Below are 17,465 nucleotides of genomic sequence, written 5' to 3'. Positions count from 1 at the left end.
AGCGCCCCACAATTCCCTGCGATTGATCGTTTTACGGGTCACCTATTCACAAACGCGTACGAAGGGATTCTTAAGTGAGAGGAGGAAACTATAGAAAGAACATTGCACAAAGCGAATGAAAGAAGTGAGTGACGTCATCTTGCTCAGAACTGATGTTAGTTTGGGGTTTAGAATAATTATCTCCAGCCAATTATAGGATGGTGATGGTGGCCGTTTGCTGTCGATTTTTCTGGTCGTCTGGTTTTCTTATGCATGGCTTGTTGACTGTTACTGGCTTTGTGCATATAACAAAAATTGTAGTGGCGTCTTTGTGAGCGTTATGCGGCGCACTTTTTTACCAAGAACGAAGTGTCTCCAGTGTCCGGTGATTCTCGTCAATGTGTGTGCGTGCGTGCGTGTTTGAGCAAAACTCTTGTTAGATCAGTCCACATGATTTTTCTTCAATGGTGGTACGTGATTGTATTTGCCATTTCTTTTTCTTCTGTATGTCATCGTATTGGCGCGTCGCTCTATACATTACCGCACGACTGGCCGCTTGAGGTACTTTCTGTCTATTCGAGGGCTTCTTTCACGCTCGTAAAAACACTTTTATGTAGCACGTATATTGAGCAGCAAAAAGCTGCCTCGGGAGTTTTTCATGTTGCTCGACAATGTTCTCATTGACACGTTTTATCTAATTATAATATTTCAGAAGTTCAATCAATAATAAGGACTAACTCTGTAATTAGACGTAATGCAAAAAAAAATATCGGGGTGTCTCGAAGCGGTGGTAAACAAAGCTTTCTTTTTGCCACGTTCTATGCTCTGCACATTTGTTCGAGGATACTTGCCTCTTTGTGCGGCACTAGGTAATTTTGGCATTACTACGCTTGCAAACTGCGCCATTTATTGAAAGCAATGTTACTAGAAAGTTTTAGGTAAGTGGTAACCGGCAAAGAAGTTCGCAGTAGACGGTGCAGAGCGCGAGCTAAACCAGAGTTCGTCATTTTCGGCAGTCTTCTCAACGGTGAACGTTCTTGTCTTCGCGAAGGGTCTACTTTAGCTTTCATTGCCGTTTTTATTCTTAATTCTTTTCAGATGCGGAGTCCACTGAGCACCACCATTGGCCACGGACTTTTCTTCAGTCGAGCAGCATTGGTCGTCTTCGCGTCACTCGCAGCAATCTTGATGGCCGTCATGGCTATCGCACTGCTGCTTATGTCCATGCACCAACCAACCCTCAAAGATCTGTGCATCGCGGAAGACTGTCACGTTCATGCAGCACTACTGGACAACGCCATAAACCAAAGCATCGATGCCTGTGAAGACTTTCGCGCTCACGTTTGTTCCAAATGGTCCCCACCGGGTGAGAGGAGGCAGCTGCGAGACTTTGACACGTCCGTCTTGGAAGACATGGTGCTTTCTTGGTTATTCGGTTTAGAGGAGACCCTCCTGAAAGGCTCGCGAAAGTTCCCAGTAGGCCACAAAGCGTTACTGATGTTCCAATCCTGCATGAGCGGCCCCTCCGAGTACGGCTCAACGCTGGGCCAATTTCTCAAGTTTATCGAAGAGCTCGGCTTGTCCTGGCCAGAACGTCCAAAGCAGCAGATCGATGCTCTGGAGGTGCTCCTCACGTTGGCTCACGAATGGCACGTCGAGTTCTGGTTCTCCGTGCAGATCGTTCTGTATGGTCAAGGGACAAGGGAATTCTGGCGACTCTCTTTGGAACCCGCTCCCCAGCTGCCCTTCTACCTCCAGCACCACCGCAGTGTCATCAACTCTGGGGGATACTACGAGTACTGGAGCCAGTTCTATACGGCATTCACCAATAGTAACCCCGTCAACAGTGAGCGGCGAGCCACAGATGCTGCCCGCCTAGAGGGCGACATACTCGAGGCCCTCAACCAAGCCCTTCACGTGTCGCCCAGAAAAGCGACGGGGTTCTCTCTTGGAGAAATGGAAGTGTACACGCCGAGCATAGACTCCGACCGGTGGCTGGAATGTCTGCAGAAGGTCACCAACATGGACCCCGCGCTGAAGCAACGGGATGATGTTGTCGTCAGCAACGTGAAGTTCCTGCTCACTGTGGGGGAGCTTTTCGGCAACTATTCGAACGAGCAAATTCTGGCGTTTCTAGCGTGGCAATTCGTTGAGCACTACGGTCCGGTTGCCGACAGCCGCCTACTATGGACGAGGTATGGGGACCAGACGATAGCCGATACACTGAGACCAGCATTTTGCGGCTTTCACATTGAAGTGGCCTACAAGGCAGTGTTACTGGCAATGCAGTTTGCGCTCAAGATTACGAAAGAAGACCGGTTGGAGATATACCGAGGATTCCGCCGCCTGAGTTCGAAGGCCGTGCACTTGGTGAACTCATCTGCGTGGCTGGACTCTGAGAGTAAGGATGCAATGGCAGCCAAGCTTAGAAGACTTGAGTTGGAGATCTGGCCTCCGGCGGAGTACTTGACCAACGAAAGTCTCGAAAAGGTATTCCATACTTACCCCGAACACGAGAAAACGTTCGGAAGCTACTGGATCAAATCTATTCAGAGTCTGCGCACCACGAAGAAGGATTCGCTATACAAACGTGTGCGTAGGCTGCCGCTGAACTACGCACAGCCCTATTTCGTACACGACAATTTCAATAACACCGTGAGCGTGGCCATCGCTGCCGTCAGCCGCCCACTGTTTTACAGTAAGGGCACACGTGCCATGTTCTACGGCGGCATAGGATTCTCGATTGCGCTTGAAGTGGTCAAAGCACTCGACCGAGAAGGCCTTCGCTGGGATGCTGCTGGTAATGTCCACTCAGTCATCAGCAAAAACTCGACTGTGGCCTATGATGCGAGAGATAGCTGCCTGAACAACAGCGAAGAACGCGATGACAGTTTGTTTCCCGAGATCCCGGCGATGGAGATCGCCTACTCCGCGTTTTTGGATGCCACGAAGGAAGCTGAGAAAGAACTCCCCATCAGCCAGAGTTTCACGGAAACACAGGTGTTCTTTCTGACAGTGTGCTATATGACGTGCAGTCTAAAAGGCGTCATTAATCCCTTCTCGGCCAATTGCAACAAACTTGTGCGAAATTCCTTAGCTTTCGCAAACGCCTTTGCCTGCCCGCTTGGATCCAAGATGAATCCATTGAAGAAGTGCACTCTGTTTGGATAGATAGAATGGTGCCCCGAAAATACTTTCGATTATTGTCGCCCTAAATGATTACACTCAGCTTTTCATTAGCATATTTCGAAGTACTGAGAGCCATATTGTGGTCGATGTCGCTTGTGCTTGTCGATTTTGTGAGTTCTTAAATCCTTTGGTGAAATCTGGTTTTAAATATGCAAATACAGTTAACAGGGAGAGGTCGAGACACTAATCATCACGACAATGACTGGTTTAAAACCGTGCAATGTTTTTGGCGTTACGAAGTGCCGTGCTGCCGTCGGTGCACCTCCACGAAATACCTTAACGCTCGATACTTTTTTATATTCGAGACAGCACTTTCTCACCATTCCATGCATTCTCGCGACATCGTCGAGACTGTGTTTACAGCCTTATTTCATGTGACGTCAACTAAACAAAGATAATGGCAATAAAAGCTACCCATACGCCCTGAACTTGACTACAATGTTTGTCTCAACGACGTTATCACTGCTTTTGATAAAAAACAGCCTGTTTGCTGGATATGATTTATCATCCTTAAGAGCGTTTAGCCATGGCACTGCAAACACAGCGATGATTACTTCCGTGCTTTTTAGAGGCTTCCCCAAAAAGCAGAAACATTTTTTTCGTTGATGGTATCAGGTCAACGGGATAGGATAAGTGCCGCAAGCACTCCACGGCAGCTTTTCTTGAGTCATAACTGATACTTGATTTGTTGGGAAAACTTAAGAAAGTCGCAGAGCGGCTATGAGAGACATCGTTGTGAATGGTGCTTTATTTTGACCGATCGATTTCGTTCGGTCACAGCATTTAGTTCCGAAGCAATATTCCTATCCTCGCTCATGGTCTATTGCAGCAACTCCCATTGGAGAAAGATGCGTCTAGATGTTACGATGGACACATGAACAAGTTGGTTTTGCACCTTGAGGCATAAGGCACGACACAAGAATATTGCGAAGTATCCAAAAGAACTTCTTCTTGGGCAAGTTGGTGCTGATATTTCCTAGGTATACTTGACTGTGGCGCGATGTGCATTTTGTGAAAAGGGGACAGAAGAGAGGAGACAGGGAAGCGCCAAACTACCAACTGTTTAATGACAGCGTGAGAACATACAGAAAAAAGCTAACTTCCGGGCGTCCAAAGAGAGTCAAGGTATGACATGGAACTACATGATCGTGATAACATTTTTTTCAATAAAGCACATCTCTGCAGTGTACAATATGATGGATGTGTCGCTAACACAATCAGACCCTTTCTTTTAATAAAGAAAGCTTCAAACTACTCCCTCGAAGCTTTGTCGCCACTTTTGCCCAGAATCGATACTTGCTTAAAGCGTTGCTCACAAGGACCGGCCTTACAGTGTGCAGGAAGATGCGCATTGTCACACTTACCTTCTATTAGCATGCTCCCTCAGTCTGTCGTTAATGCAACGTCCCGTTTGTCCAATGTAGGACCTACCGCACTCTAGGGGTATCTCATAGACCACCCCTTCGATACAGCTCCTGACAGGGCTCGTGTGCTGGTGCTTCTTGTAGCCCCGCGGCCCATCGCGTGTACACGAGGGACATAATTGAGCCAATTTATTGGGAGCTGAATGAAACAACCGGAATGCCATATCTGGTAGCGACCTTCTTGAGGTTATGGCTCAAACGGTGAACATTTGGTACTACCTCTGGCTTAACACGCTCCCTATCCTTCGAGTGCGCTTTCACATTGGCAGTGGTAGCTTTCAACTTTTCCAGCAGGGACTCAATCACATAATTCTGAGGGAAGCCAGCCCTCAAAAGTCTCTCAAGCTGATTGCGAAAACTCGCCTGCATCATATGTACACATGACTTGCGCAAAGCCGATTCCGGGCAAAGTAAAGCGATTCCACGCTTCCCAGTGTTAAGAGTACGCTGAGTCGTACTGCAAAATTCTTTTTTTACCTCTAGGGATGTGCGCTCAGCAGACGTGATCACTCAGGAGTGTTAGGTTAAGGTCTAAAAACAGCAACGAACTGTCCTTATTCAATGGACAGTATAACATGGAAACTCAGTTTAGAGTGTCCATAGAATAACTATCGCAATAAAAAGTAAGTACAACAACAGTTTACGTTTTACCGCAACTTGGGCAGCGGTTATCTCAAAACTGGTTTGAGATTCAAAATTGGTTCTAATCGACTGCGTCTTCTGAAAACACGCTTCGGTTTGCATAGTATTGAGGTACTTGAGCTAGAGCAGTCAGACAAAAGTTGAGTAGTGAAATATTGTTAGGTAGACAAATTATGCATTTTGAGTTAAACTGTTTACCAGCTGAGTGAGTAGTTCTGTGCTATATTCCACAGGAATGTTCTAAAATTCTAACACTAAAAAGAAAAAAATGAAAGAGAAAAACGAAAAACGGTTTAATACGGCCGGGGTACCACAACAGCGTTTCCCGATTCGAACGCGAAGCCAGTCACAAACAAACAGAGGGAACAAAGCTATCTAAGCAGGTAGTGATGTTTTCGCAGTCTACAGTGCTGGACCGCAGGTGTTATCTAGAAGTGGTATGCTTATTTAGAGCCGTGCGTTTCATTCATTCGATAAAAAAAAAACGAATAAAAAACGCCTACTTGCGCCCTTTTGCAGGATTACAAAACAACTTCCGGTGCAGCTGCTTTTTTCTGAGTTGTGTTAGCATTTCTTTTTTCAATTCTGGAATAAACCACACATAACATTTGTCCACATACGGCGCGCAGCTTGTATTTCTTTCTGTGCATATTTAAAGCTGTTAGCACATTCCGTTGTTAAAGAACAGCGTCAAAACATGCATAAGGCGCTTGTATAATGCTTTCAAGCGGTTGGACAAGTAATTCACTGCAAGCACTGGAATTAAACGACACTGTTTAAACAATAGTTTACATATGTCCTGCGACGTTCCGGATTGAGCATGTAGAATCAGTGCTAAAGAATAAGCTTGATTCACTTGTTGACAATCTTGCCGCCAAAATTTGGAACAAGTTTGATGACCAGGGACTCGGCAACCTTGCTTCTCTAGCTGAAAGCATGCGTTTCATGAGCGAACAGTATGAAACCTTCATAGCGACATTTATTGAATTTGTATCCAACCCGCCGTGGTTGCTCAGTGGCTATGGTGTTGGGCTGCTGAGCACGAGGTCGCGGGATCGCATCCCGGCCACGTCGGCCGCATTTCGTTGGGGGCGAAATGCGAAAACACCCGTGTACTTAGATTTTAGGTGCACGTTAAAGAGCTCCAGGTGGTCCAAATTTCCGGAGTCCCCCACTACGGCCTGCCTCATAATGAGATCGTGGTTTTGGCACGTAAAACCCCATTATTTAATTTAATTAACTAAAATTAAAATTAATTTGTATCCACTAACACAGAAAAAACCTCACAGAATCAAGCATTAGAAAAAATAATCGACAACATGGAGCAGTACAGCAGGATGAATTACATCGAAATAAAAGGCATTCCATCATGGACAGGAAGAGCACTGCTCTGCAATTTTTAAGAAGGCTGCCGATGCAACTGCGTGTCAAATTTCTTCTGGGCAAATTGACATTGTACATCGTGTGGCCAACAAGACGTCTCACAAGAACGTCGTTGTTCGCTTTTGTACAGCGGTGAGCACTGTTAGGGTGAACACGCGAGCGCGTGGCCGACGGCACTATCAGCGCCGCGTAACAGCCATCGTTGGAAACATTGCACATGCGCAGCATGTGCTTTGCGAAACACTCTTTCCACCGCGCGCATCACGTCATCGATACGCTTGTTCGTCGTCTGCTAGCCGCATTTTTTGTTCGCTGAGCTGATACCTTCTGCATTTCAAGGTCCATCTGGATTGAAGATTGGCGCGTGAAGGAAAAAAGTGAGTGTAAGAGGGATAATTATTAAACTTTTTATTCAAGAAAATTGCACTTTTGCAATTCAAGTTAAACAAGACCATGAGAACAAATATAAAAACATGAGCAAATCTAATAGCGAGTCATGTGACCACTTACAGCAACGACTGCAGCTATTCTGGACGGTAACGAGTCGTAAAGTGATCGAACATATTCCCGATCGGCTTTCAGCCTTTCCCACTCGTTGCTGACTTGCGCCCACAACTGGTCCGAAGTCGCGGAATAAAGGGGCTTCCTTTCCAAAGAAGCTTTCAGACGGCCCCACACGTTTTCTATCACATTCAGGTCCGCTCCTTTCGGAGGCCATTCCAGTAGCTGCATGTGCTGCTCCGCCTGGAACTCCTTGACAGCCCGCGCCGTGTGTATCGGTGACCGGTCCTGTTGGAACAGGTAATCACCGTCTGGGAATAAACTGCTCGCATATGGCAACAGCACATTGTTCAAAATGTTGCAGTATTGTTCCGACGATAAGTGTCCACGTATACGTTGCCGGGGCCCTAAACCATATCTTGAAACAGCACCCCACACGTTCACACTCGATCTCCCACTGGCAGAAACACCTTGCACGTTGTCCGGGTCGTTCCTGCGTGGCATTGTGACGTTAACTAAAACAATTGCTTTTCAAAGCAGGAAGTTTGCCTCACCGTGTGCCTGGTAGTCTCCAAACACGCAATCTTTGGTTTTGTCGCGTCGAAAACGTCGACTCATCCGAAAAGATGACGCGACCCCACTCTTCTGATGTCCATGCTTCGTGCAGCTCAGCGAACTGCCGTCGTGCGTCCTTGTTTGCCGCCGTTAGTAGTGGCTTCTGCGCTGCGACGCGACTGCGAAGGCCCGCAGTACGCAGGCGACGTCGAACAGTGGTGTCCGAAACGTCCAAATCCAAGTCCTCGCGTATTGCTGGGGCTGGCAAGAAAGGGTTACGAACAGCAGCTGCAACTATGAGGGCGTCTTCATCGTCTGTGGTAGCTTTAGGGCGGGGCGCGCGGGGTGCATCCTGAATGCGACCTTCACACTTGTAGGCTTGAATTATCCTGTTCACAGTCTTCAGGGGCCTATTAACTAAAGCGCCAATATACCGCTGGGAATAACCTTTCAGGGAAAGATCGACAATTGAGCGCCGTTCATCATCGGGAACCCTAGCCATAATACGATCTGGCGACAGAATGAACGGCTGCGAAAGATGTTTGGTTGTTTTATATACGGCGTTGCATGCACAACAACTTTGAAGGGAACGAATAGACACGCCCCCATAGATATACAAGTTTTTTTGTCTTGTTCTGTTCAAGCACAGATGTTTAAAGAAATCTTAAAATGCAGGATGCATGGGCTTAGAAAACAAAAATGCGGCTAGCAGACGACGAACAAGTGCATTCATGACGTCATGCGCGCGGTGGAACAATTATTTCGCGGAAGGCGTGATGCGCATGCGCAATGTTTCCAGTGATGACCGTAACGGGGCGCTGACAGTGCCGTCGGCCACGCGCTCGCGTGTTCACCCTAACAGTGCTCACCGCTGTACACTCAAGAAGAACGATGAATTTCTTCGCAAGAGTCGAAAAACTCGTCTACGCTGTTCCGGATATGCTTTTCTGGTAGTACTGATCATGCCATTTACATTACCGAACACCTCACAGTCGACAACAAACGCTTATTCAGCAAAGCTCTTGCACCAAAGAAACGGGAACAACTGGTAGTTTTCATGCACTGAAAACAGTCAGATTAAAGCCCGTATATCAAACAATACCACGGCCTTCTGAATCGACTGGGAGGCTGATTTCGCACCCAATACCAGGAATTAGGGACATTTCGTACAGTTTCCTTTTTTCGCCACCACGTGGCGTATCGACCTTAAAGAATTCGAAATTCTCGCCATGACGTATGCTATGACGCACAACTAAAGAAAGCGCAATAAAAAGAAACACACCCTGAAGCTGTCGCTTCACCTCGGTGTTTGGAAACGAGCGCGCTTGTGTATCAGCGTTATTTCGAAGACGGCCAGCTACTTGCTCTACTGACAATGAATCGACGGTGTTGCTAGACACCTGGCCAGAAAGCTCGTCCGCTTTATGGAGAGATGTCTGGCCGAGATAAAGGCTCCCGCGAAGCTTCCATTGAATATGTAATTTTTTTTCTTGAGCACTTTTTATTTGTGCACCACTGTGGACATGGTCTTGCTTATACGTCAGGGTTCTGTTTCATCGGTTTCCTATAGAACTGGCGTGATTCATTGTTTAAGAGGAAGCTTTAGCTCGGGCCTATCTTCGATGCCGGATACTCAAATACGCGTAAAATGCAGGAATGTTTTTATGAGAAAACCGCTGAACCGATTTGAATGAAATGTGTTGCATTTAAGAGGGAAAGTTAAATTGCAGAGACTGCAGCAAATAGAATCTTCGTTTAGATAGTGTAGTGTTTTCAAAGAATCGCAGGATGTTCGTAAATTTGAAAAAAATATAGAAGCATGAAGTTTCCAAATCCGCAGCTCAGCCATTAAAAACAAATATGGCATTTCTATAAACTGCACCCGTTGGAGCATCAAAAGCGAACAATTTTTTTGCTATACCTTAAAACTTACGTGAATTTCTTATAATGTTTGGAAGGGCTTTGCAAATGCAACATTCACAACATAGTGGTATATTTCAGGATGGTGTATGATATATGATTGCTATCCGCTTTGGATGTATTATTAGCTGCAGTTTACAGAATTCTGATATCATTTTTAGCTGCTGAGGTACATAGCTCTATAAGCCAAGTTTTCTTTTTCGAAGTTTGGCAATTCTTTAAAATTTTACGTAAAAAAAGTAGACGGCCTATAATAAAATATCCCTTTCTGCAATCACTACATTTTAACTTTTTTTTCTAAATTCAACATAACTCATCAGATTGGTGCATCGGTTGCTCTGAGAAACTATTGCCGATTTCCCATGTATTTCGATAGGAGCCCCCAAGCTCAATGTTCCCCCTAAGTTCGAGCTTGAATAATATACTTGTTGACAAGATACGTTTGTAAACGTGCGATCGTGGCCTAATGAGCTAGAGCACCGGCGTACTGAGCTCAACGGCCGAGGATATGTTTGTAAAGCTTCTTGGGAAGGAATAGGAGAAAAGAAAGGGAGAAGGCTGGTATGTTATTCAGAAGCGTGTCTGGTTGGCTAAAAATTACTAAATGCTTTGGTCATGATACCACCTCCAGGTTCCATCAGCATAATTTCTATTTCATTCGGCTAGTATTGTGCAATTATTGTCAATCAATCGAGGTTAGAACACCGGCGTCATGGCATCGTATTCTGTCGCAATTATTTATCGCCATCACTTCAGAACCATCTCATCGTCGTCATGCCGTCGTCCTTATATGCCTTCGTCCTTCTATCGACATGATTCCTACCTCGTAATTCCATCGTCGTCACTGCATGCACCGTCGGCCTGCGGTCCTTGTTCTACCATTGTGGGGTAACATTGGCGAACGATGGGCATAACAAAGCGGGTCAATAAGGGAGACAGTGCATGGCCGCATATAGCCGAATCACTTGAAACATCAGGGGAAACACTGCGGATTCTAAATAAAGGTGTCTAAGCTAACACGGTGTGTCGCTTCTTGCTCGCTAGATTGTGTGAATGGTAATCGCATTAACTTCGATAATCATCTTAAAATGGGTTCTGCAGGAATTCTTTCGTCTTCGCGACACTAACTAACTCTTGTCTACATTGTTCCCAGCATATTAACACCTCGAATTCCTAGAGGTGATCGTGCTCAGGCATGTGATGGACGACCCGAAGTTTGATGGAGGTAGCGGTATGATTTCGACAGCGGCGCCGCCTATCGACCAGGAGAAACACATTTGGGTGGGTGGGAATAGCGGCGAAAGGCACACTTCATGAGTTGCTAGACATCACAGAATTGAATCAACCTGACAAAGAGTTAGAAATATATATGCATTGCAGTCGCGCTAAAGAAATTGAAAACTATTGAATAGTTGCGAGACTCACTGCAAAAACATTCATTAGACTCTCTCAGGTATCCGAGCTATCCTTAACGGGAATCAATGAGATGAGTTTCGATAGAGCTCGTTACATTTTTCAAAAGCGGAAGACGTGCCTAGGGGCAGAGTCGACTGCAATATTTTGTTGCTGCACAAAAATATCTATATTTTCGACGCGATCATTTTAAAGAAAAAACAAAAATTAAATAGGTTTTCAAGAATTACTTAGAGTACCTCGATAAAATTGTAGCAAATAAATTCTGAAAAGTTCATATGCAAATTTTTGGATCTTAAGGCACAGGGCAACTTACTACCGGTTTCCATTAATTTGCTTGGTTATGTTTCAAGCGAGTTGAATAATCTGCCGTAGGTTAATTCACAATTAGCCCAGCTAATTAAACTGAGACTTTCAAGTGTATATTGTTCTTAGACAAATGCTTTAAGTCTACGCGGATGCTGCAAAATTTCTCAACATTGGCGAGGGGAATATGAAAAACAAAATAGAAATGCAGGCCATTTTATTGCCTCAGTAAATTTTTTAATGCTATTTCCGCTCGTTAAGTGGCTCGAACCCTCGTGTTCGCAGCCTTGTATATGTTCTTGAAAGCACTAGGTGCGTTGTCTGCGAATTTACGTGAATAAGCAAGCAGATCATACTTTATTCTGGGCGGAGAAAAAAAACAAGGAAAGCCTAGGTTGTAGATGCATTGTACTGAAACACAATTAGACAGAGTCTAAATTTGCATATATTTCTAAACAATGATGCCTAAATTATCCATTAAAAATTGACATAATTATAATGAAGCCGAATAAAGCAATAAAAATGGCATGTTCCGTGCGAAAATATGATGAGCGTTAGCCTTGTGGGTCAACAATTTCTGTTTAATGAAAGAAAAGCTTCTAGTGGTCGTGTATTATCGTATTCCAGAAAGCCATTAACCAGCGTATCTAAATTTACATTCGCGCCAAAATTATTGGCTCGAGTTCCATCACTGTATCCGAATGACTATATGAGATTCAAAAGTGAGAATAAATGGCGGGCCGCGGCGTGTGTGGTAGTGTTCACCTATGCCTTTGCTATAGTATGTTGCCGCACTCTTTAAAGCATGAGCATGGTGATCAACCGATGTGCTTTTCTACAACTTCATCCCTAAATGTAAGCCGGGGTTCTGCCACTCCCGGTGGTTGTTAGCCTGATCCCTCCCTATTTTCCTAACTGTCGATTGTATGGTTTGTTTTCATACCAAATATTCACATAATAATCTGTGCGTGTTCGGCTAGTAATGAAATGTTTATTTCTCTCACAGTTAAATTATCAAGTAATCATCAAGAAGGGATGCAGGGCAAAAACCTGCTTTGATGCAGCTTGAAGACCACCCGGCGGCCGTTGATCACGTGACAGTATCTTCACAATAATCGAGAACTCGAGCTATCTTCGCATAGGCAAAAAGGCTAATGGGTCGAACAGAACCGGGCCGGCCAAAGTATGGTACTTTCGGGCTCGGGTCCAGCCCGGACTTGAAAAACCGGCCCGTGCAGTGCTCTACTTCAGATAGTCTGATCAGCAGATTCCCATACCGTCCCGTAGTAGTGACGTTGAAGTAAACAGTCGTAAAACTGTGTATGACAAAACTGATTCTTTGTTGGGCGGAAGATGTGCCAACAAAAGCAAGCTACACCCGAAGCACAACGAAAGCGGCGATTACAGTCGGCGATTGTCGAAATCTGATCAGCGGCGAAACGCGTCGGCTTTTATACATGAGTCATTGAAGGCCCCAGAATAATGCCTGGTACCCGCATGTCTTCAAGAAAGTTCTAGATACTTCGCGTCGCTCATACAATCAGATTACATGAGCGTCGGTGACAAGAGACAACGGATAGAAGCATCGGTAACGTTCGAGAAACTTCCAAAAGAAGCAGGCGCGTCCTGTGCCTAGCGATAACGCTTAACATTTGTTAGCCGGTGGAAAGCGGTCACCGGTGAAAGATAAACATGTATACGTATCAATACCCTCCCTTAAAAAGCATAGTCCCGATGATACAAACAAGAAAGCGAAAACAAAACCACGCGAACAGAGAACGAGAGAGAGAGACAGAAAAACTAAACAAACAACTAGAAAGTAACAAAGTACCGAAGTTCTTTAGCGGGAATAGAAAGGCTTAGAAAGACGCACCACGTAGATGACTTCAGGTCCTGCCCGGCGCCGCTGTGCGAAATGCCGTCTGGCACGACCTCATAGTCCAGTGCGCCAATATGTCGGATTATCTTGTATGGTCCGAAATAGCGACGTAACAATTTCTCTCTAAGTCCTCGACGGCGAATCGGAGTTCAGACCCAAACACGGTCGCCGGGCGGGTACGCGACGTAGCGTCGTCGAAGATTGTAGTGTCGGCTGTCGGTCCTCTGCTCGTTCTTGATGCACAGGCGGGCGAGCTGTCGACTTTCTTCGGCATGCTGCAAATAGCTGGCAACGTCGAGATTTTCTTCGTCTGTGACGTCCGGTAGCATGGCATCAAGCGTCGTTGCCGCGTTCCTTCCGTAGACCGTTGAACGGCGCCACGTGCGTCGTTTCTTGCACGGCCGTGTTGTATGCGAAGGTCACGTGCGGAAGGATGGCACCCCACGTCTTGTGTTCGACGTCGACGCACATCGCTAGCATGTCGGCGATGGTCTTATTTAGGCGCTCGGTGAGGCCATTCGTCTGCGGGTGGTAGGCGGTGGTCCGGTGATGACTTGTGTGGCTGTATCGCAGGATGGCTTGAGTTCTGCCGTAAAGGCCGTAGGTTTGTCGGTGATGATGACTTCTGCGGCACCATATCGCAGGAGGGTGTGCTCTCAACGAAGAATCGGGCTACCTCGGCGGCGCTGCCTTTGGGCAAGGCTTTTGTTTTGGCGTAGCGGGTGAGGTAGTCCGTAGCTACGCCGATCCATTTATTCCCGGACGTCGACGTCGGAAAAGGCCCCAGTAAGTCCATCCCGATCAGCTGGAACGGTCGGCGAGGTGGCTCGATCGGCTGTAAAAGTCCGGCTGGCCTTGACGGCGGTGTTTTGCGTCGCTGACAGTCTCGGCATGTCCTTACGTAATGGGCGACGTCGGCAGAGAGGCGAGGCCCGTAGTATTTTTCTTGTATCCTCGCTAGCGTGCGGGAAAAATCGAGGTGTCCAGCCGTTGGGTCGTCATAGAGAGCTTGCAGAACCTCTGGACGCAATGCTGAGGGTACCACGAGGAGGTAGTTGGCTCGAAGAGGCGAGAAGTTCGTCTTTAAAAGAATGTCGTTTTGCAAGAAAAACGACGCCACTCCTAGCCTGATCACCTTGGGCACAATGACGGTCTTGCCTACCAGGTAGTCTACAAGGCTCCTTAGTTCCATGTCAGCTCACTGTTGTTGGGTCCCAAGAAAGTGTCGTCATCCTGGTTGTCCTGTGGCGGCGGTTCGACGGGGGCATGAGAGAAGCAGTCGGCGTCAGAGTGCTTTCGCCCTGACTTGTACACGACCGTGACGTCGAATGCTTGAAGTCTCAGACTCCATCTTGCGAGGCGACCTGAAGGATCCTTCAAGTTAGCTAGCCAACACAAGGCGTGGTGGTCGCTCACAACTTTGAAGGGCCTGCAATGGAGGTAGGGGCGAAACTTTGATGTGTAGCCCAGGTGATGGCGAGGCACTCCTTTTCGGTTGTGGAATAATTTGTTTCCGGCTTCGACAGCGACCAGCTAGCGTAACTTACAACCCTTTGTAGTCCGTCAGTCCTCTCCACAAGCACGGCGCAGAGTCCTACGCTGGTTGCATCGGTCTGCACTTCGATAGCGGCGTTTTCGTCGAAATTTGCAAGTACTGGCGGCGATTGCAGGCGTCGCTTCAGTTCTTCAAATGCTTCGACTTGCGGCGTCTCTCACTTGAACTCGACGTCGGCCTTCGTGAGGTACATCATTGCGTCAGCGATCCGTGAAAAATCCTTGACGAAACGCCTGTAATAGGCGCGCAGTCCAAGGAATCTACGGACTGCCTTCTTGTCGGTGGGCGGAGGAAAGTCAGCGATGGCCGCAGTTTTCTGTGGGTCAGGGCACACTCCAGATTTGTTGATGACGTGGCCCAAAAACAAGAGCTCCTCGTATGCAAAGCGGCACTTTTCTGGCTTTAACGTGAGTCCGGAGGTCTTGAGTACTTGAAGAACTGTTTGAAGGTGCCGGAGGTGTTCCTCGAAGCTTGAGGCAAACAACGACGTCGTCCAAATAGACCGAGGCAAGTCTCCCACTTCAAGCCTGCCAGTACATTATTCATGACGCGTTGGAAAGTCGCAGGTTCCGAGCAAAGACCTTAAACGGCATGACCTTGAACTCGAACAGTCCGTCTGGTGTTATAAAGGCAGTCTTCTCCCGGTCCCTCTCATCGACTTCGACTTGCCAGTAGCCGGTTTTGAGGTCCATTGACGAAAAACTTTGCGTTGTAGAGTCGATCCAAGGCGTCGTCAATACGTGGGAGAGGGTATACGTCCTTCGTGATTTTATTGAGGTGACCATAATCGAAGCAGAAACTTAGCGTTCAATCTTTCTTCTTTACTAACACCACGGGGGACGCCCACGGACTCTTGGACGGCTGGATGATGTCGTCCCGTAGCATTTCGTCGACTTGTTGCCTTATGGCCTCGCGTTCGCGCGCCGAAACTCGGTAGGGGCTCTGACGGAGTGGGCCGATATATTCGTCGGTTATGATGCGGTGCTTGGCGACAGGGGTTTGTCGAACTTTTGACGACGACGAGAAGCAGTCCTTGTATTGCAGGAGCAGAGCTTTTAGCTGTTCTTTCTTATGATTGGGGAGGTTCTGATTGACGTAAAAAGCTGGTTCAGGTACTACAGTCGTCGTTGCAGGTGTACTAGAATCAGTGAAGGCGAAAGCACTGCTGGCTTGTACTATGTAATCGATGTAGGCGACCATGGTGCCTTTGTTAATGTGCTAGTATTCGTGGCCGAAGTTCGTGAGCATCACTCTTGCTTTCCCTTCACGTAGCTCAGCTATGCCTCTAGCAACGCAAATTTCACGGTCGTGCAGTAAGTGATAATAGCCCTCGATGACACCCTCCATGTCTGCAGGCACTACGGTACCGACGCAAATCCTTACGCTGGAGCGAGGCGGAACGGTGACTTGTTCTTCTAGCGCATTCAAGGCATGGTAACTGATGTTTGTATCCGGTGGTATCGCATTGTGCGTTGAAAGCGTTGTCGACTTGGACCTTAAGTCGGTGACTGCACCGTGTTGGTTTAGAAAGTCCATGCCTAGGATAACATCACTGGAGCCGTGCTGCGGGATTAAGAAGCTCGCCGGATAAGTGAGGTTGTTTATCGGGACTCGAGCTGCGCAGATTCCAGCCGGCGTTATTAGGTGTCCTCCCGCTGTCCGGATATCGCGTCCTTGCCACGCCGTTTTCACCTTCTTCAACTTGGCGGCGAACTCGCCACTGCAGACGGAATAGTCGGCTCCAGTGTCGACGAGAGCGGTGACATTGACCATCGAATCGCACGTCTAGATCGGTAGACCATCGTCTGGCGTTACGGATAAGTCGTGGCGTCGGATCACGGCTGCGTCGGCTTGCTCCACTGCTGCTACGTCGCGTTGGTAGGTCTACTTCCGGCGGCGAAGTGTTGTCGTCAAGGCTCTTGCCAGGCTCTATGCTGATACCTCGTCATGATGATTCGCGAATCTAGTTCGTCGGCGGCGGAGTATCTTCAGCATTGCGTCGTACAGCAACCGCACCTCCATCGGTTGCTGCCTTTAGTTTCCCGGGTAAGGGCTGGGAGATCGGCCCCGGGTTGGGCCGGCATACAGCCGGCGATGCGGTCGATATGTAGCGGCCTGGTGACGGCGAGCGTGAGGGTTGTCGTGGTTGTCACTGGGCTCTGGCGAGGTAGTCGGCGATGTCACGTGGCCGCTCGCCAAGCTGTAGATGTGGCGCGTTGACGGCGAACCCTTGCAGGCCCACAAAAGCAAGCTACACTCGAAGCACAACGAAAGCGGCGAACGTCGAAATCTGATCAGCGGCGAAACGCGTCGGGTTTTATACATGAGTCATCGAAGGTCCCAGAATAATCCTTGGTACACGCGTGTCTTCCAAAAAGTTCTAGATAATTCCAATCTCTCATGCAATCAGATTACATGAGCATCGGTGACAAGAGACAACGGATAGAAGCATCGATAACGTTCGAGAGACTTCCGATACAGGCGCGTCCTGCGCCTAACGATTACGTTTAACGTTTGTTAGCCGGTGAAAAGTGGTCACCGGTGAATGATAAACATGTATACGTGTCAATACGATTATGTAAGATTGAGTAAAGCAGCTTAAGACGTAACCTGCTTCCCTGTTCAAGCAAAACAATCCAGTCAAGTTTTTTCCTCTTGCACTTAGAAAGCGGTTGTATATCCCCACGTCGAACAGTGTCGCGAAGGATTGTACTTTTTC

General features: G+C 47.3%; 1 protein-coding gene across 1 annotated transcript in view; it reads left to right on the top strand.

Annotated features, from left to right (window-relative positions):
* Positions 1–1,081: 1,081 nt before the first annotated feature.
* The window catches only part of LOC119462477 (neprilysin-1), a 95,039-nt gene continuing 78,655 nt past the window's right edge, over positions 1,082–17,465 (top strand). The window contains exon 1 of the mRNA XM_037723822.2: positions 1,082–2,174. Coding sequence (XP_037579750.2) covers positions 1,168–2,174 — 1,007 coding nt within the window. The 5' untranslated portion in view covers positions 1,082–1,167. The remainder of the gene's footprint in view (positions 2,175–17,465) is intronic.

Source organism: Dermacentor silvarum, chromosome 8 (genome assembly GCF_013339745.2).
Source record: "Dermacentor silvarum isolate Dsil-2018 chromosome 8, BIME_Dsil_1.4, whole genome shotgun sequence".
Lineage (NCBI taxonomy): Eukaryota > Metazoa > Arthropoda > Arachnida > Ixodida > Ixodidae > Dermacentor > Dermacentor silvarum.
Note: the sequence above shows the minus strand (reverse complement) of the source record. Positions and strands in the feature narration are given on the sequence as shown.